The sequence below is a fragment of the Meleagris gallopavo genome, chromosome 19 (assembly GCF_000146605.3).
Source record: "Meleagris gallopavo isolate NT-WF06-2002-E0010 breed Aviagen turkey brand Nicholas breeding stock chromosome 19, Turkey_5.1, whole genome shotgun sequence".
In the NCBI taxonomy this organism is placed as follows: Eukaryota; Metazoa; Chordata; class Aves; order Galliformes; family Phasianidae; genus Meleagris; species Meleagris gallopavo.
In genome coordinates this window covers 8615297-8641545 of record NC_015029.2, presented here as the reverse complement: position 1 = coordinate 8641545, position 26249 = coordinate 8615297, and the positions used below count along the sequence as shown (strand labels likewise).

The following is a 26249-nucleotide window of genomic DNA, read 5'->3' as shown; positions in this document are numbered from 1 at the left end:
GCCGCCCCGGCTGCTCCCTGCGCTGCTCTCTTATCTCCCTTATCTCCTTTATCTCCCGGCCGCGGCGGGGGCAGTCCCGGTTCCTCCTTTGCACGTCAGTGCTGCCCGCGGCCCGTTCCCTGGGGCCTCCGGTACGGCGGAACGCTCCCGGCGCTTCCATCGCGGTAATGGTGGAGAGGAGTCATGGTGGAAAGCAGGGCCCAGCGCTGCGCCCAGCGCGTCACGGCCCCAGAGGCTGAGAAAAGCCGAGCAGGAAAAGCGTGCCTTCGTTCTGCTGATGCTTGGGCTGCGCCGAGGGCTTTAAGTTAAGGGAGGAAGTCAGCAGAAAGCATAGCAAACACGAGTGTGGTTGGGGAGCTGTAAGCATCGCTGTGCAGGCAGGGTGTGGAGTAGGGCGGCCTGTACCTGTGAGGAGGTAAAACAGTGCCTGAGTTGAGGCTGGCACCTGCTGCTCAGGTGTAGGGCTGTTTCCTTCCATCTTTACATGTAAAGTTGGAATTTTTTTTGAAGGAGTTGGCGCTAACAGCAGTTCTGTAGCTGCTCGTGTGGAGGTTCTCTCGTGTGGAGATTCTCTCGTGCCCATTGCAGCTATTCTGCAGTGTTGAAAAGAAAACAAAAAACAGCCCTTCAGAGTACAAGGCTGAACATTTGTAACTGTGGCAAAGAAGACTTATCATTTCCAATGAGGACGTACAGTTTACATCTGCTAAACCCAAATACTCTTTTTGACCTTCGGTCTATGTTAAACATTTCAGAATTCTAGAAATTGAAGCTTGCTTCATTAACAGAGATGTTGTTCTGTGAGGCACTGAATTCTTAATTTTTATAATTAAACGCTTTCCCAAGAACTAACTGTCTTTTTAATGAATAACTTCTTTCTGCATATGGGCAAAACTTTCCTCAAGAGAAAATTTCTTACTGACTTGTCCTTCTGCCTTGTTCGAGGTCATGGTTGTTTCTCTGAAAAATATCAAATTCCAGCAGTTTGACTCTTAGTTCTCCAAATATCTCAAGGTCTTTATTTTGAATGCTGATCTTTTTTAGTTGAGGTTGTGTTGGTTGGAGTCCGGAGGGCAGTGGTTAGCAGTGTGTGCTCTGTGAGATGTGCATTGCCTTTCCTCTGGTTAGCTTCTGTGCTTTTCTTAATGGAAAGTGGTCTCTCTGAACTGGCTGAACAATTCCAATAAAAAGTGAAAAATCCATATTTGTGGGAGTGTTAAGCTGTTCTTTTCAAGAACTTGAAAGGTTTTCCGCCCCTTATGGTAGCTGCCTGTTTTTTTGCTAGGGGTTTCAGAAAGGAATTAGTATTGCTCTAAAATTCTTTGAAAAATGTTAGTATGTGGAGCTTTGTAATATCCGTAGTTGAACCATTATAGTGAAGATGGTGTTTGCAAAAAGAAAACATCTCCTGGATTTGTAAGACATGGGGACCTAATCCATAATCCACGCACGTGAGAGTCCAAATTCTCTGAAAATATTCCTGAAGAGTAAGGAGTTCTTCAACATATCTCTTGTTGGATTAATTGTGTCAGTGTGGTTCTATTTAGAAATAAGTTCCCTTTCTCTTAAGGCAGTTTTAAGTTCAACTGATTTTGGTAGAGAAAAAAAATTCATGTATTTGCCCTTCAATTAGTTCTGAAAAGTCAATACTGAACTCCTATCAGTTTGTGGCAAGGACAAACTCTCTTCTCATTGACACCTATAAATCACCAAAAGCCCCACAGTGGCAATTACATGAGAATAAGGGAAACATTAAAAATCTGGTAACAGGATTTGAGCTGGCTGCTCACAAAGAGGAAAGGGTCAGTGTTAAACACTGAGGATACACTGCCTGGTGTTGACTTGGGGGGGGGTTGTACCTTGAAGTGAGTGAACTTTGGCCGTCACCGAGTGAACAGTGAACCACAGTTTCTGTCAGCGAGTTGCACTGCTGCTCACAGGCGGTTTGTCTAAGGAGGGAGAGGAGATCTGAGGTTTTAGTTCCTGAAGAAGATTGCTGTCTTCTCCTGTAAAGCACGAATGGGTGTGTTGGCAAAACATAGTCTGGATGGAATTATATGTTCTAATGCATCACTGAGTTTTTCTCTTGTTGATAACTTTTCTGGAATTAAAGTAGGCTGCAGATATTCCCAGAGGCATGAATGTTCAGTGAAAAAAAAATGGATTGGAATATCATCTCTAGTGGTCGCTAAAAGCTTTCCTTCATATAGAATTTGATGTGTGATATAAGAAGATTCACATGTGACAGATATTATGGAATGTAGAAATAAGCAAGTCTGCTCTGTAAAGAGGATTTATTTTAATTTCAAGTCATCATTGCTGAATGATGCAAAGCTATTACGATTTCTAAGCCTTTAATGAAGCTGGTTTGTAAATGGTGGCTACTGAAGAGAAATGAATAAAAGATTCTAGCCTTTGCAGAGAATACTTTAATACTTGGAATTTGATGACGTGAGCCAGTCAGGATGCTTTCAGAACTGCATAACTTGAGAAGGAGGGCTTGAAAAAGTTACCTCTTTGTAAAGCAAGCAAACAGCTAATCTGCATAAATGACACATTATGATGGAGATCATTTCAAAAAAGAAAAGACACGATCTCTGCAGTCAGCAGTAGGAGCATGTCAATATTAAGGACTCTTTAATTTAATCATTAAATTTATTTTTTTTAAGGTTTGTGGATTCAATCCACAGTGGGCTGTACTGCCCACTCTACGTAACAGGTTGCCATTTTTTTATTTTTAAGATCTCTTCTGTAGAGAAGCCTTTGAGCCCTATAGAGTTACTCCATTTCTCATTCTCACACAAGATCTGTTTGCAAGCCTGTCCTTTGCATGAGCCTCACAAGGGAGCTGGTGAGGAGGCCTGAGCAGAGCAGGCTTGGCAGGAACCACCAGGCTGCTGCTTCTGATCAGAGCTGTGCCTGCTGCTGCTCTTCTCTTCCTGGGCAGCTGCCTGGAGGAGCAGAGTTCAAGCCCTCAGTCCTTGCTTTCTTTGGCAAGGGCTGGTACTTGCATATCCCATGTCTTGTTAATGCCCTGTGCCCGGTGGTGTGCAGCTCTGATGGGAAACGCTCTCAACCTCATGTTGGACTTCTTTCTATTCAAAGAAAACAGTTATCACAGAATGAGACGCATTCTCACCGTGCTGCTTGGTAATTAGGGCATCTAGCTGGGGAGGAGGTGATGAATTTTTTTCTCCCTTGCTCAAAGAATTGTGCTTTGATTCGATCCAGTAGCTGGTTAGTAAAACTGCACAAATGATCATTGCAAATGAGGGGAAATCCAAGTCATCTACTTGGACGGCTGAAGACGAGGCTGAAGTCTTCTTTGAGAGCTATTTAGCACTTTTGTGTGAGGAACAGCTTCAGCTGGAGATTGAAATTGCCCCCATCTGTACCTGTGTGGCTGCTTTTTTGGAAGGTGAAAATGTAGGTTTAAAGTATTGAAAAGGAATTAAGTTTGTATCTCTGCATGGGTGAAAAGTCTAGTTGGTGAATTAAGATGTAAGGCAACACCAGCCACTAACTGAAGTGTGTCCCTTTCTCTACTTTTGTGTCATGTTCTTCTGATGTGGAGCAGTAAATGTCTCCTCCTGCTGCTAGGACTCCGAGCTCTGGATATGAACGGATTTGAGAATGAAGCATTGTCAGCAGTGTTTCCAGTCTGCTCTTCCAGACAGTGCAGGGCTCAGCATCCTTTGCAGTGCTCCGGAGCCTTTCCTTGCAGCTCAGTTCTGGCTGCCTTCAGGTTGGCAGATTGGGAGGGCAGGCAGAGGAGACAGGTAACTGCTGAGCCCGGCCAAGTTAACATGCAAATTTGAACCTTTTTCCAAATACAGACATTAATGAAATGTGTCTGTATTTCAGATAAAAAGCATCTCAGTCTCACTTACTAGAAAATGGTCTGGAGATCCCAAACTTCCCATGGGAGAGAAAGGTAGTAATAGAAGTACCACGACTTGGATTAGTTGTACACTGTGTCATGGGATTGGGTAGCTAAAAGTTAATGTAAAATAGGAACATCCAGATCTTACAGCTTCCATCATCTGGAAGTAGTACAGCTGCTCAATGAAGGTTCTGGGGCTTCACACCCACCTTCCTGTCACTGCGATCAGTTCCATCAAATATCTTGGTCTAAAATAATCACAGGAAAGTCAGTGGTTATCATTGTTACTAAACTCCATTGCAACCATTTCTGCAATGGAAAAATGTTACTGTATTACAAACAAAATGACTCAACTCTGATATATTATGTAACTTTGAAGCTGGGCATTTAGTTTGTCATCTGAAATGCTGCTTTTAATAGTAATACTATAAAATATATCGAAGCAATGACATGTAAACATAGTTGTGTGTGTGTGTGTGTGCGTGTGTAAAATTTGCTGTGCCTCACCAAACTCTTGTATGTTTGACCTGTTTCTCTATGCGGGATGCTTCTGCTTTGGCAAGGAAAAGAAGCCTGGCACACTGTATAGATGTGGCATATTTAACAGATTAGGACAAAGGATAATTATACTGAGCATATTTTCTGTTTAAAACCAAAACCCCAGTGGCTTCTCATTTTATGTTGTTTTCTTCTTTCTCTCTGTTCAGTTCAGAGCACTGAAGCAATTTGTTCTTCAGGAGTCCCTGAAATCCATTGTTTCTGACAAGGAACAGGAATTTATTAAACATTTGGCTTATGCCTTCTGTAGGAGTCAGCGTGATGGGGAGGAGGTGTGGCACCTTCTGAAGGCACAGCCTTCAGGTGGGGCAGTGGCAGGTAGCAGGTGTGGTGGCTTCCCTTGCTGTGGCTGCCCAAAGCTTTGAGCTGAGAGCTTTCCTCAACTGAGTGCCCATTTCATTAGTCTTTCTCCTGACAAGAAATCTGGAAGTCAGCACATGCTGAGAAGAATCTGCCGTTTCTGATGAATAAATACGCAGAGATCTGTGCGTATCAGTGGTGCGCTCTTCAAGAATCTGTTTTGTTTTCTTTCCGTGCTGGTCAGGGAAACAACTATTTTAGAAGCCTATAGAGAAGTGGTGTTAGCTGTGCGTGTCTGTAGTATCTGTGGGGACAGAATGTGGATACTGAGTTGGAGTTCTTGCATTTGAGCTAGTTAATGAGCAGTTTGCTCGGAGACTGCCAGTGACCAGCCTTCCTTTGCACCTCTCCCCTTGTGTGTCATGATGGCAGCACTTCCTCGGGCAGTCAGGGCTGTGCAAAGAGGAGTGTAAAGCCTTGGGTTTTGGTCTGGGATCAGCATGGTGGTGGTGGCAGCACCTTGGTGTTCCAGGAATGCAGGTGTTTCCTGCAAGGCTTTACGCCGCAGTTCTGTCCAACCCTTGTCCTGCTGTTTGGGTTGGGAAGTTGAAGCAAGTGAGCTGAAGGATGTGGTAGGATTCCTTATAGAGGAATGAAATGCCTTTTTAGGTGTGTTGGCTCATTTGTTTTTGCAATTACTTGTTTTGCTTTGGGATTTCAGTGGTTGAAAGATAAATGTAGTGAGAGAAGATAAAAGAGGAGCATGTTTTTTCATCCCTGCAAGAGCTTTGACTGTGCTTTCAGACGAGCTGGCTGCTGTTGTCCAGTACATGTGAATATTTTGGCCAGTGTTGGAAGCACCACCTCAGCAGCTTTGTTCTTAAGGGACAGGTTCAACTTCCAGTTTGTTTTGTTTTATGTTTACTGTGGGAATTTGTTCTGGGGGGTGGGATTTCTGCATAATATTGAAAGGGCGCTGAGCTAGGGGCATGTTGTACAAGAGTCCTGTTTAAAGGGCACTGAATGTTCATCGTGTTAAGTAGAATTTCTAGACAGATGGCTACAATTAATGTAAAATACTAAAGCACCACTCGATATGTGGATGTAATTATTTCAGTGGTCCAATACTTTAGCATGGATTACATGTTACCAGAGCCAACAGTGGAGTCACAGTGAAGAGTTTCTGAATTCAGGAGAGAGAGCACAGCTTTCTCAAAACAATTACCTTTTTCCATGAAAAAATACATATATATTGAAATGTGTCATTTAAATATCTAAATATTTGCATTCTAATAAGCTGCTAGGATAGGCTTGTTCAGAGCCTTGAAGTGAACTAACAGGTCTCCAGGTTGCATAGAAAGTCAACATTGCTGCACATTGCAGGGCAGGGTGGGGCTGTGCTGCTCTCAGGTGGATGTGGATGTGAGTCTTCCACCAAAGTTTTAATGTAAATGGTTTCAGTGAACTTCCAGGATGTCTTTTTTTGTAGAACTTAAGTTATGTAAAATGCAACATATTTTAGAACAGTTGTTTGGTTTTTTTTTTGAATAGGCAGATGTGAAAGACATGCATGATACCTCTGAACAGGGAATTTTCAAGAGAAAACACTTAATAACAAACCAATTGAAATTATTGCTTGCTTTATCCTTAAGTGTTATCCAGAATGCCAGGATTTTCAGTACATCAGATGTTTTCCTGCAAGTTTGCTGAAGTGGAGCTGTGTTGTGTCAGATAGAGGTGTAAAAAAAACTGGGCAGAACAATCTCGGTCCTTCTCGAGTGCTCTGATGGGGGAGGGAGAGGGAGGTGACATAAGAGAGTCATAGAATTATTAAGGTTGGAAAAGACCAGTAAGATCATCTAGTCCAACTGTAGCACCACCAGGCCTGCTATGCTGTGTCCTTAAAATAGTACTTTCTCTTGTTATTAGTATCTCTTTGTGATTCTCAATAGAAAATGGTTTGGTATCTGGTTAAACATGAATAAAAACTTCAGAAGGAAAGCATTGCTGTACTTCACTTCAAATGAAGTGAACATGGGTAATATTTTGTGCCTTCCTCACACCCTTCCCAGGCCCATTCTATAACCAGAGAGTGCTCTTAGAGCTGTGAAAGGTTGAGTTAAGATGAGGTTGGATGCTTATGCTCTTTCTGTGCCAATAAATGTCTTCCTTTTCCTAACTAAGGTTGTATTTAATTCTATGAAAAAAACTTTAATGCCACTTATTGTGATTATGTTCAAATTCAACTTACTGTAGCCTACAGTAATTCAGTTCATGAGCCTTTCTGTACAGTTATTAAACTATCAAAAAGTTGTGGTTTTGAGTACTTTGATGTAGGAATTCCATGGTAGTCTATAAAACATTGAAATGGTATTTTTTTATTCAGACTCATTCTAAACTACCAGAAAGCATGTTTTAAATAATCTGTTATTCACTTACAGCTGCCAAAACGTAGTACAGTGAAATAATGGTCTTCTAGCCTGCTAAGCAACTGTCCAGCTTCCACAATGCCTGTGCAGGCAGCTCAGTGGACAGAATTTCTGTCCTGCCCAATCTGCTACAACGAGTTTGATGAGAATGTGCACAAACCCATCAGCTTAGGTTGCTCTCACACTGTCTGTAAGACCTGCCTGAACAAGCTTCATCGCAAGGCATGTCCTTTCGACCAGACTGCCATCAATACAGACATCGATGTGCTTCCTGTAAACTTTGCACTTCTCCAGTTAGTTGGAGCCCAGGTATGATTTAAACTGTTCTTTGTTTTGCCATCTCATGTTATTAACGTTTACATGCCAGTCACAATACTTGCGCTGATGTTTTTCCGCCATTTGGTCTAAGAAATGGCAAGGCTTTGACTTTGTAGTGTTTTAAAATCAGTATCTACTGTAAAAGGAGCCATATCGTTTTCAGGTCCGTCCACTTCTCAAAAAATGAAGATACTTCCGAGTTGTAAGTGAATTCTGGTGTGAAAAGACTCCTGAAATGGGACTGGAGAAAAATACTTACTAGAAATTAGACAACTGCCTGTGACAGCAGTCATTGGAAAAGCAGACCTGCAGATTGCGCTCCTTTATTGTGCACTTTCTTGCAAGGAGTCTCACTTCTGCATGTCACATGCTCCGAGTGGCTAGCTGTTTAACTAAGTTTTAGAAATATGTCTAGTTTTTTTTAAAAATATGTATGATAGCTTTTCGGTTGCATTTTCAGACACTGGCTAATCAGGCCAGGAATGTTCCTTGTTCTGTCTCATAGCAGTGGCAAAACAAGTGATTATATAATCAGTACTGCACTTTATGGAGACTAAATAAGTCTGTTCACCTTATGCTGATTCACATACTTTTTCATAATACTGTCTGTAACACCTGGATGATGCACTGGTGATTCATTTACTTTTCTTTTTAATGTTTTATCACATGCTTAGATGAAGCTGTTGATAATAATACCATCTTTTTTCTCAAATTCATCTTTTTTCTTAATTTATTTCTTGTGTCACTGCCTGGATCTAACAACATTCGTTTTCCTGGGCTCTGAACTTCTAGCAGTGTCTTTCAGACAATTGACTATATTGTGACTAATGTTCCTTCTATTTTCGTAGTCTGACCTTGTTACTGCACTTTGAGTACTTGCACCAAGTTAAGTTTGCTAGTTCTTCTCTTTGAAGACTTCAAAGCTATTTGTATGCTTATATGCCTTTATGCTTAAATAATTTAACTTTGTTTTTTACATTTTCATCTTATGTTCTTGCCAGTTGTAAGACATCTTCTCTTGTTTCTCTGTAGTAAATCATGCTGGTCTTGTACACTTATCATCCTCACAAATCTTGTGTTCTTCAACTATCTTTTCACTACATTTTCCATCAGGTCTTGGTTATTGCTTTTTTTTAATCCTATTTTGTTCTTAATGTGTTGAGTACTAACAAAAATAATCTTTCATTTGTGATACTTGTCTTTATTCCTTTCTGTTACTCCTTATTACATTCCACACAACTTAGATGGGTTCTGTCTTTCTCTTCCCTAAGAAGCATTGTACATCTGCAGTGTTATGTAATTATGGTAGTGATGTTGGTACCATCATAGGCTTGTCATATAGGTCAGATGGGTACGTACAATTCTTTTTCATATTCTCTTTACATTTTTTAGGTACCTGATCATCAGACAGTAAAGTTGAGTAATGTAGGAGAGAACAAACATTATGAAGTAGCAAAGAAATGTGTTGAGGATTTGGCACTCTACTTAAAGCCATTAAGTGGAGGAAAAGGTAAGTCTCTACTGAACAGTGGGATTTTGGTGCAGCAATTTTGGTGTACTTTTAACAGCTCTGTGATTTTAAGCACTGATTTTAGACATCAGTGGGATAATTCTCTTGTTTTATAACAAATTTTTCTACCATGTCTTATTCACGTTTGTGACAATTGATTCTTGATTTCAAGTTTACAAAATACTTTATTAATATTTAATAATGCTTACATGGGACTAACTTCTTTCTAAAGCTGAACTTCCCTCAAAGGATGAGTTTGACGTCAATTTAAGACTCTAATTAAAATTCTTTTTGCTAATGAGTTACCCGGAATTGCCCAAGAGAAATGATGATACCTGTGATTAGAATTCAAGTCCTAGAGACATACTATTATACATTTTTGTTTGTTCTACCTAGATTAATTTGTCCAATTAAAAGCAGTAGTTTTCTTTTCTCTCTGTCTTTGAAGGTGTTGCTAGCTTGAATCAGAGTGCACTGAGCCGTCCAATGCAAAGGAAGCTTGTGACACTGGTGAATTGTCAGCTGGTAGAGGAAGAAGGTCGAGTTAGAGCTATGAGAGCAGCTCGATCGCTGGGCGAGAGAACCGTTACAGAATTGATCTTGCAGCACCAAAATCCTCAGCAGCTTTCTGCCAATCTTTGGGCTGCTGTCAGGGCACGAGGATGTCAGTTTCTAGGGCCAGGTAAGGTACCTGCAGAATCTGCAACGTATAAATATATACGTACCTTTTCTTAACACACACAAAAAAATCTTGGAAACTTTTTCTGTGCAATTGAAAGTACCATGACTTCCATTTTTCAACTTTATGAGAAAGAGGGAAGGGAAAGAAGACTACGTGGTAGTAAAATCTACTTTCTTAAAAGGTTGGGGTTTGTTGTTGTTTTGTTTTGGCTTTATTGACTGCTCATTGAAATTATGAGGTATTGATTCAGAACTGGTGGTGAAGAAACATGGATAAATCAGCTTTTTTCACAACCTGTTCACAGTGTATCTGTAACACAGGCTAGTTGTACTGCTGCCTCTGATCAGATTTTGATGCTAAAGTGCAAATTTCTCTTCTTCATACTTTAGCTGTAAATACAATCAGCTAATTTTAGATACTCCTGAACTAGCAAATTTCTTAAAATTTGTTCACAACAAATAAGGAATTGTGTTCAGGAGATGATTCATACACTTCTGCATATGCTGCTAATACACGATAACCATGCTGTTTTCTGGCAACATATTTCTATTCCTTTCTTATTTTTGTTTGATAAAGCTATGCAAGAGGAGGCACTGAAACTTGTATTACTGGCACTGGAAGATGGCTCCGCACTCTCAAGAAAAGTTCTGGTACTTTTTGTGGTGCAAAGGCTAGAACCAAGATTTCCTCAGGCCTCTAAAACAAGCATTGGTCATGTTGTGCAGCTACTGTATAGAGCATCATGCTTTAAGGTAAAATACCAGAATTTGAAGTTAGTTACTGAACAAGTGCAGTTCCAAGGAGCCTTTCTTAGGATTGATCTTTCACCTGTAAAATGTTACATAAATTCTGTTTCAATACATTCAAATGGTGTAGGCTATAAAGCGTAAAACTGACGTGAATTTATCTAATATTTAAGGATCCACGCAAAAGGAACAAATGGTCATGACTTGAGTGGAATCAACTCTGTAATTACCTCTCATTATCAATTGCTGTCCATCAGCTGGAAATTCTCTTGAAAGAGACATGAAATGTAACTTGTAGGCACTCCTCGCCTGCTTCAGGAAGAAATAAAATGATTTATCATAATCGTATTTGACTTTATGTGGATTCATAAGAGTAGGCCTGGCCACATGTGTCAGACTGGCCTGGATTCTCTCAAAGCTTGAAGTCCAATTCTGAAGAAAGCTTCTGTAATACTGTAATCTTGGGTGCTTCCATGGTTACCACATCATGATGTTACAAAAAAAAATATGATGAGATCTCTTGCACTCTTTTATAGGAAATGTCTTAAATAAGACAGTTTACTTCACATTTATAGTGGAGAATATTTACCAGAGAGGCCAAGTTTTCGTCTTTTGTATCACTTAAGTCAATTTGAGAGACTTTCTCTTTTAAGTAATCATCTAGCATTGGGCAGCAAAAGCTACTGGAAGAACAGCTGAATATCTAAGTGTATCAGATAACTGCTTTGTATGCTTTGTGACTTAAGCAAATCTGATTGATTACTTAGTTGAAAGTAGTGGAGTTGATATCACAGTTTAGCACTAGTGATCCTATTAAAACTTAAGAGCTGCCTGTCTGCTGCTGGCTAAAGTGGATGAGTAAATGGAGAAGAAAAAAAAACAACAAAGAAAATAATTTATCTGCTAAGTCTCAAGAAGAAATATGCTTTTGCATTTTTTTCTGACAGATTGGAGGTTTCTAGCTAAAGGAATGTTTATGTTTATCCTTGTTCATTAGGTCACTAAAAGGGATGAAGATTCTTCTCTGATGCAACTTAAAGAAGAGTTTCGGAGTTATGAGGCTTTGAGGAGAGAACATGATGCCCAAATTGTTCACATTGCCATGGAAGCAGGACTTCGAATATCACCAGAACAGTGGTCTTCCCTTCTTTATGGTGACTTGGCACATAAATCTCACATGCAATCCATTATTGACAAGGTTCGTCAAAGGACTGCTTTTAGTTCCTTTTGGTATTTGACTAATGTTATAATAAAAATGCAAGAATTACTTAAGTTATCTTTTTGTCTTTAGTTGTATCAAGTATTAAGTAAAACTAGAATGAAAGCTTTTCCCTACTGTAATATATTCTTCATATGAAGACATTTTGTTTTTCAGTAGTTTGTGATTTGTGTCTTATGATGAAGCTTCATAGGGCAGATTCTGAGCTGAGAAATTAAATTTCTCTCCACTGATACTTGCTGTATGCCATCTGAAGACACTATACATTGCATTTAGGAGCCAACTGAATGGAAATCTTAAAATTGACACTTCACAGTTATATGATGAAACATGCTAACACTCACCTTTACTTTCAGCTCCAATCTCCAGAGTCTTTTGCAAAGAGCGTGCAAGAATTGACGATCGTCTTGCAGCGCACAGGTGATCCTGCAAACTTAAACAGGCTGAGACCTCATTTAGAGCTCCTGGCAAACATAGACCCAAATCCAGGTAAGCAAGCAAAGTTGTTGTTTTGTTTTATTCTTTTTTAATCTCTTCACATCATTAATATCAAAGCAAATTATATAAGTAATTTCTGTTACTGATTTCAAAATTCCAATTACCGTAGTGCTATCATAAAATCTTCAGGATTCTCTGAGCTGTACTCTAGTCCTCGATGTTTTGGAAAAAGTTCTTATTTATGATTCTTTGGAAATTATTGGCAATGACAAACCTGCTTTTAATAATTTTAGATGCAGCATCTCCAACATGGGAGCAGCTGGAAAATGCAATGGTGGCTGTAAAGACGGTGGTACATGGGCTGGTGGATTTCATTCAGAATTACAGTAGAAAAGGCCACGAAACTCCACAGGTTACTATATTTCATCATTGCATGACATGTCTTGATGTACATTTAATGCAGTATGCAACTCTTAACAATTACTGTTACACTGAAATATTAATGGCCTTTTCTGTGAACAATCAATAATACTGTTATCTGCTGCATTCTAGTTTTGAAAACATTTCCGAATATGGAATACAGCAGAGCTTAATACAATGAGATCCATACAAAAGCATAGTGCCTAGCTCACCCATAAGCAATTCCTTAGTCTTCTGATGAAAGACAGTTAAAAAATATCTTGAATATGTTTGTGTGTGTATTTTATGCCTATTTTTGTGTTTGTTTGTAAGTGGAATATCTTTCATTTGTGTTTTTTAAGCCACAACCAAATAGCAAATACAAAACAAGTATGTGCCGAGACCTTCGACAACAAGGGGGATGTCCAAGAGGAACCAACTGTACATTTGCTCATTCTCAGGAAGAGCTTGAAAAGTGAGTATTAAAGATTTTCAGTTTAAATCCAAGCAGTTACCTTAGAACTTTGAATAAATACACCTTAGAAACCATTTCGAAGGATTCATTAATCACTTGAAATTACAACTCTAACATGAAGTTGAAGTACAGTAAAGAAATATCTATCAACTAATTCCAGTTATGTTGTTTGTTTTACCTGTATGAAGTAAAGTTTTCTTTTCTGAAACTGATTCTAGGCTCAGTGTCTGTTAGGGATTGAGTATAGATTGAATATACCACTCCGAGGAGAGAAAATGTTGATTATATTTTAATTGACTAAGTTATTAAACTGAGTTATTTAGGTAATATGTAACATATGCATTCTTAAATCTGTTTTCACTCGGTTGCCTTTCGAAAGGACTGCACAAGCAGATGTTCCACTAGGAGATGATCTTTGGTCACATAGAGGATGCTGGTGTTCTACTTAAGTTAGGCTAAACTGTTGAAAATAGCAGCGTGAAGTGCTGTAATTCCTGGCTATCATGTTCCTCTTAATCTCTTACTAGTTTTTCAAATACGTTAAACTGCACAATAAGCACTTCTTAAATCATCTGTCTCTTGTGTTTACATGTTTGTTTGTAGGTATCGCTTGAGGAACAAAAAAATCAGTGCAACAGTGAGAACATTCCCCCTTCTAAATAAAGTTGGCGTTAATAGCACCGTCTCAACCACTACAGGAAGCGTAATTTCTGTCATAGGAAGCCCTGAAGCAACAGGAAAGATGGTGCCAAGTACTAATGGAATAGCTAATCTAGAAAGTGGTGTTCCCCAGTTGATTCCTCGCTGTGCAGACACCTCCTTAAGAGCTTTGGAGAACACCAAGAAGGCAGGGAAGAGCGGAGCCAATGGCCAGAATGTTTCTGGATCCCCTACAGAATCACTACCTGAGAAGTAGGTAACATTTTTTCATAAAAATAGCAAACACAACATTTTGCTCTTGAATTGTAAAGGCAAACAGACTTGTGAATCACAAATAATAGATATTGAATTCTGGTTCTGCTGTGCAATTGTTGCTGTTGCTTACTGGCTGCAGACTTGTGAAGAGTACTGTAGCGAGAACTATCATTATACAAAGTTTAGATTCAAGTTGTCAGAGCCAGCACCAGTTATGTTAGCTGTTAAATAGTTTCATGCGATATAAAATTTCCTCCCTGTATCTTCTATTTTACTGATACCTAACTTAGTTACTGCATAAAACAAAGAACTTGCATTCAAAATGTGGTGTTTTTGTTTTTAACAAGAGAAATCCCTTTAATCCTGGAAACTTTCCACTTTTGGGATTTTCCCTTAAAATTGTTTTGGTACTTCTTCATGAAGCACTGATTCTTTAAATTTTTCAAACCCTTTGTCTCTACCAGAATATATTTGCCAGAATATATTTTACGTAAGGTTATGAGTACATCACAAAATGTTTATATATGCTTTTGAGTTCTCTTACGATAATTTGGGGTGTTAAAATTCTAGAGGAAATAACTTCACCCAAATTTTCACGTTACATATGAATGTATACGTGGAGAGATATTAGCCAAAATACATAAAGATCTGCTTAATAATTTCTTGGTAATCCTTTTCAGTAAAATTGGTTCTCCACCCAAGACTCCTGTAAGCCAGGCAGCAGCTACCTCAGCTGGTCCTCCTAATATTGGAACAGAAGTGAATTCTGTGCCTCCAAAATCCAGCCAGTTTGTTCCCAGAGTACCTGTTTACCCTCCACATTCTGATAACGTTCAGTATTTCCAAGATCCCAGAACTCAGCTGTCGTATGAAGTTCCGCAGTACCCACAGACAGGTGAGTACGAGACACTGAGCCAAGAGTAGGTTTGAATTTTCATCTAGATATGCCTGCATGTTATGTAGTCAGAAATAACTTATATTTCAGTCTTACGGATGTTTTTAAGAGCAGCTCTTGAGTTCTTCACTCAATAAAATACTGTCTTCCATTGCTGATGGCAGGGACTCAGTCAGCTCCCGTTACTGGTGATTCTTGCCTTTGATTGCTGTGTATTATGCAACTTGCACCTCAGTATACAGAACTTGAACCACATGGTCTCCCCTCTGCTTTTTCCTTTGTTACATTGAATTGCATTTTGTTTGGCTTGTTCACCTCATGCTCTATCCATGGAGGATATCCATGGACAAGATTCGTACCCAGATGAATATGTAGTGCTCAATAAACAAGAGAAATACAGTATTGGATTATGTATTGTTGTTAGAAGAAATTCTTATCCTGCTCTAGGCATTCAGAGCCCTGGGGAAGAACAGTGTTTTCATGTACTGTGAGACTTTGTACTGTTTAGATGTTCTGAAAGGTTTCAATTATGCTTTTAGGTTTGGTGTGCATGTTTATATTCAAACTACTAAGAGTTTGCTCTAGCATCAGATCATTCACAAGTTATCAGAAGAAATGATAGATGTGTTCAGACAGCTCTTTCCAATGAGGAGTGAACAAAGTGTGAAACTGTCATTTAGGAACCTTTGAAATTGCTTATCTTTATTTTTTTAGCAATATAGTTTTCTATTTTAGAGGTGCTATTTTACCTTCATGTATAAAGTGTTTAAAATGTTGACTTTTCAGTTGCATACATAGTTAAGTCATACTATATGGGAGCAGTGGCAGAGAAGCTGTGTTCTCCAACTTGGGTCACACTGATAAAAGGGTCGGTGCTACATCTGCAAATATGGTTGACATAAATTTAATTCCAGAGAGATTATAGTGTTGATAGTGAGATTTTAGAACTGTGCTGCACTTCATTCTCTAAAGATACTTAACCACACTTGTTACAGTTATAGAAGGTGTAAAATTCTGGGTTATTTGTGACACATAAAATATACCTTTTTCCAATTTTCAAGGATACTATCCACCACCTCCAACAGTACCAGCTGGCGTGGCTCCCTGTGTTCCTCGATTTGTGAGGTCCAATAATGTTCCAGAATCCACCCTCCCACCTGCTTCCGTGCCATATGCCGATCATTACAGTACGTTTCCACCTCGAGATCGACTGAATTCTCCTTACCAACCTCCTCCTCCGCAGCCGTATGGACCAGTTCCTCCCGTCCCTTCTGGAATGTATGCTCCAGTTTATGACAGCAGACGCATCTGGCGCCCACAGATGTACCCACGGGATGATATTATTAGGAGCAATTCTTTACCTCCCATGGATGTGATGCACTCATCTGTCTATCAGACATCATTACGTGAGAGATACAACTCTTTGGATGGCTATTACTCCGTGGCTTGTCAACCTCCAAATGAACAGAGGACTGTGCCTTTACCAAGGGTAAGTGAAAGCCAGACAGGGAGGAGGGATTAAGGCTTAATCCTGGAAGTTCTTACTGAAAAGATGATAAATAATTAGTATTGACCTCTTCTGTTTTGGCTTCATAGTGGTCAAGAAATATGCCCCAGATGATAAAGTTTTTTTTTTAATTGAATAAAATGGGCTCGTAATGTTGATTACTGTTACCTGGATTAAGACCAGAACCCTTCTGCCTCTTGATTTCCTGTACATGTTGTCTGAATGAACTATATATTTAAGACTTGAGTTACTGTTCGTGAACAAGTTCTCTTCCAAATCCTTGTGAGATTCTTCTAACAATATCAATGGAAGGCTACAGACCCAAGGGAGCATGTTTTCCAAGTGTGCCCCCTGCAAGTATTCACCTTCTGGTGAGAGTATGATAGGGTAAACAGTCCTGTATTTGTTATTGCTAGGAGCCTTGTGGTCACTTGAAGACCGGGTATGATGAACAATTGCGACGGAAGCCAGAGCAGTGGGCACAATATCACACACAGAAAACTCCTCTTGTATCGTCAACCCTTCCTATGGCAACACCATCTCCAACACCACCTTCTCCTCTCTTCAGTGTAGATTTCAACACAGAGGTGGGAAGCCAAGGAACTTTATTTTCCCCTTCCTGTTTCTGTAAAATGCCATCTAATATCTCTAGTATAGATTTTCCATCTGCCATCTGTTGCTCAAAAAATGATTTTAGTCTTTTAGTAAGAAGAGAGTAGTATCTAACTATGAATGCATTCAATTTGTAGTAAACTGATGGTAAACATGATTTCTGAAAGAACTTAAAGTGAGGAAGTGATTCAACTTACCCTCACTAAAGGAAGCATAACTCTATTGAACTTTCTTTGTGAACCTCCTAGATTGTTTTGTGTCTTTTTGTTTGGCTTGGTTTTGGTTTTGGTTTGTTTTTTGCAAAATAGGGAATGACTGTTCTTTTCCACCAAGATGGGCCATTTCTTTTATGTTCCAGTTGGCATCATAGCACTAAATCAACCTTATCCTGGAGAATATACACCTCTTAGAAATGCAAAATACATTGGTAGAGCAACTCTATAAACGATAATGGAAATAGATAGAAACTGCTTGACTGCTTGCTTTGAAGAGGAAAAAGAAACAAAACAATAATGATGCAGTTTGTATCTTTGTACGTTACTTAAATGCATCCAAGAAATTCTTTGAGAGCTACTGTACTAAACACTCTTTGTAGATTGACAATTTCATTGCTGACACTTGAGGTGTTACGTGGTGATCATTTGGAATAGGTCTTGCAAGGTATGTAAACCTGAAGTGAGTGCATTCAGGGTATATTAGATTTTGAGTCTTCATCCAGGTTGAAGCGTTCTGTGTCATTCTTCTGTCACTGGCTTCTGATTTAAATAAAAATGCATTACTTCCTTGGAATTAAATTACTGCAGGTAGCTGCATGAAGAAACCTGCCACTAATATAGCAACACTGATTTCAGCCTTTTATCTTGACAAGTCAAACAGTTACTTGTACTGGGAAAGCCTTGACATCTGTCAGCTGTACTACTGGTTTAAAATCTGTTTGTGAATTGGCTTATGGTTCCCCCAAGTCAAGTCTTGTACATTGGTATAGTTCCTTGATTGACTTTGAGATATTTTGATTAAATAGCAGTAAATGTTTTTTTTCTCATTTTAAGACTGAATTCCCTTTTTATATTATTTACCATCTATTTATTCCCTTCTTTATAGTTCTCTGAGAGTGTCAGTGATTTGAGTGGAACTAAATTTGAGGAAGATCATCTCTCTCACTATTCACCGTGGTCTTGTGGCACTATTGGCTCTTGTATAAATGCTATCGACTCAGAGCCCAAGGATGTGATTGCCAATTCAAATGCCGTGTTAATGGTAGGGGTTTTCTGCATGTTACCTCATTAATGTAATGATACTTACATGCTAAAGTATCTTCTGTTTGATTAAACAAGCTTTTTTTAATTGATAGCTAATATTTTTGATATGTTAGCTCAAAGTAGCCCAGCCCATGTGAAATCATTTAGCATATCTCCCTGTAGTTCTTGTAAACTCTTGTTTACATCTGTAACAGGATGTAATGCAAGGAATAAAATTGTCAGACATCTGAAATGACCATTTTAATAACGTGTCTGTAAATCAAACTAGTAGTCAAAATGTTTTGAGTAGATGGTTTGTAAATTGATAAGACTCATTAATTTTTAAATGTGCTTTGTAATTGTTGGACTGATGGGAGAAAAGCATTTTTGACTTCTCAATCCTGTCTCTCTTCACACATCATAAATAAGCATTTTTGTGTATGTGTGTATTTAAAATTTCTGAAGGATCTAAAAGATTGGTCTTAGAATACGTTGCACTGACAGGATTGAGCAGGTGATGCTGTCATTGTGACCATTTCAGAGCAGGTGTTTCCATTGCGGAAACACATTTCATATTTGGTTCAAGTGGAATTGTCCGTGCTGTATGAATAATTACTGTCCTTTTCAGGACTCTAGATTCACTATGCCATTGTTTCAGTGAATCTTTTAAGGTTTGTCCTAAGAGCAGTGTACGCTTTTCAGAAATGACATGAAGAAAGCTGAAATACTGTGGACTCAGGATAATTAGCATGAATTTACTGTTGGCTGCTTCATATTCCAAGTATCAGAGCTACTATCCTGGACTATACCTTTTATTTCATTGAAAGACACATTCTCCTCTAATAAACAGTTCAATTATGGAGGGGAAAAATACAGCTTGATAAAATAGTCATTTGATTTCCATAAGGAGGAAAAAAAAAATACTTAAAAGAAACAAAAGATACGTGATATGAATCATGGCACACAGCTTGCCTTTGGAGGGGTGAGAGCCCTGATTTTAGAGATTTTCTGCTATGTAGTGTGGCAGGTTGCCTCCACGCTCTTTGAAACAAGTGTAGCCAAGTCTCATCACTTCTCAAGTCTTCTTGATGCTATCTTCAGATATAGGAGATAGTACTGAAGGACTTGAATCCTCCTGGAGCTCTTTTTTGCCTGGAGGTACTAGATTGGAGGAGCAAAATTACTTCTTTTAATGCTGAAAATAGCGTTAAAGGGCAGTAGTTAAATGATTGTGGCCCATCTTGTCTCTGGTTGAACAGATTTTTCAGCATTGTATTCAGCAACAACAATCAGAAAGTCGTTGGTATACTGAGTCATTTGAATGACCTCAAACAAGTCCATTTATCTCTTTCTCTTTCCTAAATATGTAGGATTTGGACAGCGGGGATGTTAAAAGGAGAGTGCATTTATTTGAAACTCAGAGAAGGGCAAAGGAAGAAGATCCTATAATCCCATTTAGTGATGGACCGATCATTTCCAAGTGGGGTGCAATCTCCAGGTCATCCCGCACGGGTTATCACACAACAGATCCAATTCAGGCCACTGCTTCCCAAGGAAGTGCAACTAAGCCCATCAGTGTATCAGGTATAAGTACAGGCTTCATACTGACAATATAGCATATATCATGAGCATTTCATCCAGTTTATACTTAATACAGCAATGGAAATGCAAAGAACTATAAATGCTTTGTATACCCTATTTCTCAAGAATGGAGAAGGTAATGAATTGTATTTTAAATGGTTGCAGATTATGTTCCTTATGTCAATGCTGTTGACTCAAGATGGAGTTCTTATGGCTCAGATTCAGCTTCATCAGCACGTTATGCAGAACGGTATGGACTTTGTTTTCTGTAGCTTGCTAGTGTTCAAAATCCTGAATATAGTTAAAACAAACAAACAAAAAAACTCCTAATAGACTTTAATTTTAAAATAACAGACTTTTCTGTCCAATATAAAGCTTTGGAAAACCTAGCTTAAAATGGATGGGAGTCAGGCACTACTGATCTGTCTTACCCAAACCTGTGATCTTGAGTAGATTCTCAGGTTTTCTTGTCGTACCTCATCTACATTTAAAACAAGGATGTTTGCTTCATATAATGCCTGGGACACTGTTAATATGTCTCCCCTCTGCTCCCTTGCCTTGAAGAGCTTGTTACCTTAGTCACCTAGTTTTACAAAAGATCTAATAATGATAGGCCAACAGTCCTTTCAGTTCCTTTGATTTAGAGTATTTGTTTTCAATTCCTGATTTTTACCTCTTTTCTCTCAAAGGGACAGATTCATAGTTACAGATTTGTCTGGTCACAGAAAGCATTCCAGCACTGGAGATCTATTAAGTATTGAATTACAGCAGGTAAGATCAGATAAACCACGTACTTAAATAAATAACATTAAATTTGTTTTCTTGGTATAATCTGCAGAAAGTAGTAACATTAATAAATCCTTCATTGAGATACCTAGACATTGGTACTGGAACACTTTTTATGACTCATTGACATTAGTAAGGCTGTTTTTGGTAGAAAGTAGTGGGCTTGATAAATGTCTGCAAATGCAGGACAGGACAGATATTGGACATTAAAAGAACACGCAGTTATATGTCTGAAGAGGGAGCTGTTTTTTTTGTGACCTGATTTCTATTGCTGTTTGCTAAAACCTGGTTTAAGTGTTGCTATAGGTAATTGGTATGTTTGTTTTTTCCATAGGCCAAAAGTAACTCATTGTTACTTCAGAGAGAGGCAAATGCACTAGCCATGCAACAGAAGTGGAATTCTCTAGATGAAGGCAGTCGACTTACCTTAAATCTTTTAAGCAAGGAAATTGATTTGAGGAATGGTGAGGTAAAGCAAGGGGTGATTGGGATGAAACAAATCTTTGAGACTTATATGCACGCAGACACCTTTTTAATTCTGATGTTTCAAAATACTTGTAAAACATTTGGTGCAGGTTAAGTTCCTGTTGTTTTTGCACCTGGTTATTTCTGTAGACCAAATAGTAGGACTGGCTGTTCTGCTACTCCAAACATACATTTAGGAAGTGGAAATGTGACCATCCATTTTAGTGTGAACCTTATTCTTTGCTCTACTTATACACATTAAAAATCTAAATCTTAATGAACTCTACAGAAATTTCCATTCTGGTATTCATTGTCTTTCAGTATTTTGCTAATAGATTTTGCTGTGTATTCTCTTTTGTCTATGCCTGAAGTTCTGTTTGTGTTTTGTATCATTTAGCTCTTCTGTGTCATACAAATGCTGTGTCGTAGAAACATACCTTCTATTTTCATTTCAACACGTGACTGTTGTGGGCAGCAGGTGAAAAGCCAACTAGATATTTACAGAAAGTATTTCATTCTTCCAGACTGATTATAGTGAAGACTGTGCCGATACAAAGCCAGATCGAGACATCGAACTGGAGCTGTCTGCCCTTGACACAGATGAACCTGATGGGCAGGGTGAACAAATAGAAGTAAGTTCCAAAATGTGTGTCTAAGAAAGATCCTTTGATGAGTTATTTATAAACTTCTAACATAATCTAGTAGGTTATGTTGATAGCAAAGCCTTTTGTCTTACTTTTTGTAGTGATACCAAGCATTTCTCTTCTTTTAACACCAGGGGTCTCATATTTCAGATACCTGGCTGCTGACACTACCTAAATGCTAAGCTGCTGGAGTTCCCTGTAATTTCAAACAGCGTGGAATCTAGATATAAATCATAAATCTTATCAGGAATCTGTCTCTTCTCATGTCAGCTTTAAAGCTGTGAGAAGATGGCGATGCTTAAAGAGCTCCTAAAATGTCTACAGCTAAGGAGCTTCTTGAAAAGGTTTTGTTTGAATTTCAGCCCTTTTAAGCATTCAAATTTATAGCATATTACTTCTTTTAAAAAGAAAAACAAACCAACAAAAAACCCCCACAAAACTGTGTTAAAGATATCTGATGTGATAGGCGAAAGTGGAGCATTATGGGCTCTCCTATAACAAAATGCAATAGATATTCCAATTATATGATGTAAAAAATAAGGAGTCTAATGAAGAAACTCAAATTTCCATCATTTTAGTATAGGAGAGCATAATAGGAGAATCTAAGACTGGTAGCAACATTATCAATAACATTTTTTCCTTCTTCCTATAGGAGATTCTGGATATACAGCTAGGTATCAGTTCTCAAGATGATCAGCTGCTCAATGGAACAACTGTAGAGAATGGGCATCCACTAAAGCAGCACCAGAAAGAATCTATGGAACAGAAGAGACAAAGTTTAGGTGAAGACCTTGTGATTCTGTGAGTGTTAGACAAAACAGCAGTGTCTGCCAGTATTAGACAAACAGAAGCAGCAAAATAATTGTGTTTAAGGATGAACTGCGCACCCATTCAGACTTGGGTTAGACATCTGCATTGTGTGGTGAAATGAGAAGAACCTGTTAAGAAGTCAAATGAGGTCACAAATGTGGAAGTCATAGGATGGTACCATTGTTTGTATGCATTGCTGTAATCATATGTGCTGAAACAGGTCACAGCTGTTAAAAATACCTTTCACGTACTCAGTAAGCAAAAAATCTGAAAGTATTTTTATAGTTGCCAGAAATTTAGAAAAATTCCAAAAGGTTGAGTTGCAGACTGTTTGCACAAATCTCTATAGAGAGGTAGTTTTAAAAATACACTATTTTAAGTTTATATGTTCTGTAGTTTTTAATGTATAATGCAGTCTTTGAAAATGAGGCAGACTGCATTCAACATCCTGAGCATACCTTTCCATAGTAAGATGTTATTCCTGTTTCTAAAAATGAGTTTGTCATTATTTATTTAATGCACAGAAATTCAGTTCTGGATACTTGTGCATGTACTTGTTTAATATTTGTGTAACTTATTTTTCTCCTCAGGGAGGAGCAGAAAACAATCCTGCCCGTAACTTCTTGCTTCAGTCAGCCGATCACAACATCTGTTAGCAATGCAAGCTGCCTGCCCATCAGCACATCAGTCAGTGTTGGCAGCCTCATTTTGAAAACTGCTCACATTATGTCTGAGGATAAAAATGACTTTTTAAAGCCTGTTGCAAATGGCAGGATGGTTAACAGCTGAAAGGCATTCATCTTTCCAGCTTGTGACCACACCGTGGAAGCATTTACACTAGCTTTTTATATATATAATATATATTATATAATGTATATTTTTTTTAAAGAATAATATTGGGGTCATGCATTTCCTGTGGACTCTTTGATACTTCAAGCCCCTCTCGCATTAGCATTCTGAAGAAAAAAACTTACTTTACTAGGGTAAGGCGTTCACTTTCCACAGATGAATGGAATTTGGACATTGTTTTACTTAAGCTTAAAGCAGCTTTTTATGAGTTTGTAGCAATCCGGTGCGGTATCTGAGCCATTCTTGTTTAAAATGGCTTCTGTAGAAAACTAACAACTCAGTTATTTAAACTAGCAGGATCCTACGATGATACATCTAGTGAAAGGAAGACTAACTTATTTGTCTCTATTTTGTTTCATGAGAGAAGAACTTGTGTCTTGTTGCAGCTGCTTTTTCCTTAGTTACGGAACTTTGCATGGAGTATTGTTTCCTGATTGAAGACTGAGAGGTGGGGATTTGGACTTGAGACTTTTTACAGGGTTAACACACCATTAGCTTTGCACTGCTGCGTTATTTGCAGGTCTGTGGTGCAGTGCTTTGCTGCAGCGTTTTGTTTCCATTTCTCCTCCCCGTGCACATACATACACACACACGCACACACACATTTCTGTTTTAGTACTGTAGATACACACGTACACAGGCTACTTGTCCAAGTAAAGTTACCAGAAGTAAACCAAGTGCCTAAGTCCTCCAGCTAACGTACTAGGTATTGATCTCCCAAGTTATACAGAAAACAATTTTCAGTCATATTGAGAGGTTATGCACTAATGTAACAGCAGTTTGTTCTTTTTTTTTTATTAATGGTTCTCAACTTGCAGATTATAGAATCCAGATGACTTGGCAAAAAGTATCAGGTGCTCTTTGCTTTCCTTTGAAAACCCTGTATGTAGTGTTTGCACTGACTAACAAGATGGTATTGCTGTTTTTGTACTGTTTTGTTTTTAATTTAAACTAAATATTGGGAATTTAAGGCAGTTATTACCTTTTATTTAGTGTTGTTAATCATAATTTTATATTCAGGTTTAATTTTTGCTTGTTCGGTGGCAACTTATTTTGAAAGACTTTGAAAATAACAATAATATAGCATTATCTGACCTTTAGAGCTCTGAAAAGCGTATGAATTTATGCCCTGTAAGATGTGACTGAGAATCATGTTAGACATGTCAGCTGAAGATAGGGTTTTTTTTGTGTTTTTTTTTTCCATAAATGCACACGAAGTAGAGCCCTGGGCATATGTTTGTTTGGTTTTTAAGAAGCTTTTAATCAGCTTCTTTTTTTTAAAGAAAGCAGGACTCTCCCTCCTGATTATTACCATCTTGTTTGTCCTCTTACTTTTCTTTGTGACAAGTTTTACTTTTTTGTTTGTTTGTTTTATTAACTTCTGTGAAGTTGTTTACTCTGAAAATTGTACTGGAATATTTTAAGCCAAGCTGATCTTTCACCAGGTGTACTGCATGTAAGGGCTTTTCCTGCTAGCAAAATGCTTAAAGAGGATCATGTTACTGGTCGTCTGAGTTGTTATTTTACAAAATCACAGCTATGTGGTCGGGTAAGATTTTGATAACTGTTTTGTGCACGTTTCTGGGGGGTGGGGGTTGGCATTTCCCTGAGGGTTACTGATTAGACTAAGTAAATATTGGTGTTTGATATCTCTCCTAATGAACCTGTCCATGAAATAATTATGTTGTAAATATACCTGAAAATCAAGGGTTAGTTTTGATATTCTGGTGTCAGTATGGAAGATCTTACACATCTACTTAATACTCAAATGTTAAGGAATGTATGTAGAAAAACAGTCAAGTAGTCTTTTAGTTTCCTTTGGCTGTTGCTGTACCTTCCTATAGCCAGTGCCACCTCATAGCTAGGGTTAGATCGATGCTTTGTTTCACTTGCAACTCAAAGTGAATGGATACAAGAACCAGACCACCTTTGTCACCTTAATTTATTTCCTATTGATGTTAAACTTAACTTAGAATGTTAGACATAAATATGATTGTTGTATATTTTATACCAAGACCATTCTGTAAATACGAATTTATATTACTTTTGAAATGCTTCTGAGATACTATTATTTGCTGTACAATGTAATTCCAAAACAGATATGCAAACAAGTATGTCTCTTTCATGGATATTTAAACAGTGAGATCTTCCATGTTGAAGGTGATGTAATTTTTTTAAAAGATTTTTAAATTTTAAATTGCTATTTTGTTACAAAAATAGAGAAAATATAAAGGTTTGAGAAGTCCTTATTTGCCCTCAGGGAAAGAGCCCTCTGTGCACCAGAACTCCACAGAACATCTTCAGCATGATCTGAGGGTGAATATATACTACATAAATTGATTGTGTATTTACCTTAACTTTTTAATTTTAAAATTGCAGTTTTAAAAACTTGGTTGTGCTCTGCTGGAGGGGGATTGGAATAAGCTGCTTACACACATTTGCCTGTTTGTCCAGTGAAGTTACATAAGCCTAACATATTCCTGCCAACCATATTGGCATATATAAGAACAAATGTATCTATATACTCTTGCCTGCAGCAGGAGGTCCCATGATATAGTAGTTCTCTAGGATGACCATATACTTTATATGGAGAGTTGGTTCTTAACTGAGACTAGTTATTTTCTTGAATTTTTAATGTAGAGAATGACAGGCAAAAGAATTACCTGGGCATTTAAATAGCATGCCAGCTTTTGTCTTACAGTTCTAACACTGACTGTGTGATTTTTGCCATGAAACTATGCCCTCCAGTGCCCTGACAAGTAGAAGCTACAGGTGGGAACCCAGTTCTGGCTTTCTTCTTGGTGGAGTTTCATCCCTTGACCCTATGAACAAGTATGTATTCATTTGTCTAGTTGCAAATCAGGTGCCTCTGGGCTATGGAAGGGCTTACTTTCTGACACTGAGATATAATTACTAATTTTTGTGCATTAATAGCAGTGGTTCCCATTTAGCTTTTGGCCTAAGATACCTTTGCTGTCAAGAAGAAAAAA

The 26249-nt window shown here is 38.3% G+C and overlaps 1 protein-coding gene and 1 non-coding gene across 5 annotated transcripts; both read left to right on the top strand.

The window, feature by feature from the left end:
- The first annotated feature begins 72 nt into the window (after positions 1–72).
- RC3H2 (ring finger and CCCH-type domains 2) lies at positions 73–26249 on the top strand. 4 transcript variants are annotated; one of them, XM_010721043.3, is made up of 20 exons: positions 6271–7479; positions 8881–8998; positions 9447–9680; positions 10257–10432; positions 11424–11624; positions 12002–12134; positions 12377–12495; positions 12845–12957; positions 13561–13869; positions 14553–14767; positions 15829–16256; positions 16691–16861; positions 17988–18143; positions 19495–19708; positions 19871–19955; positions 20401–20476; positions 20826–20960; positions 21481–21588; positions 22253–22401; positions 23001–26249. In XM_010721043.3, the coding sequence occupies exons 1-20, from the start codon at positions 7249–7251 to the stop codon at positions 23197–23199; spliced, it is 3570 nt and encodes a 1189-aa protein (XP_010719345.1). In that variant the 5' UTR covers positions 6271–7248; the 3' UTR covers positions 23200–26249. The 4 variants fall into 4 exon arrangements, with proteins under 4 accessions (XP_010719346.1, XP_010719345.1, XP_010719344.1 ...); XM_010721042.3 differs by having other exon boundaries at positions 6274–7479; positions 20395–20476; XM_010721045.3 differs by having other exon boundaries at positions 6275–7479; positions 20395–20476; positions 22253–22382; positions 23001–23149.
- Positions 11800–11915, top strand: LOC116217305. Its single transcript, XR_004161693.1, has one exon. It is a non-coding gene; the product is annotated as a small nucleolar RNA SNORD90 (small nucleolar RNA).

What these genes read in the sequence shown, in the direction of transcription:
- RC3H2 (XM_010721042.3), top strand. Translation starts at nt 7,249, where the DNA reads ATGCCTGTGCAGGCAGCTCAGTGGACAGAATTTCTGTCCTGCCCAATC. An exon ending in ACAGAATCACTACCTGAGAA is followed by an intron (nt 13,870 to 14,552) that starts GTAGGTAACATT and finishes AATCCTTTTCAG; the next exon opens with TAAAATTGGTTCTCCACCCA. An exon ending in TAAGTATTGAATTACAGCAG is followed by an intron (nt 20,477 to 20,825) that starts GTAAGATCAGAT and finishes TTTTTTCCATAG; the next exon opens with GCCAAAAGTAACTCATTGTT.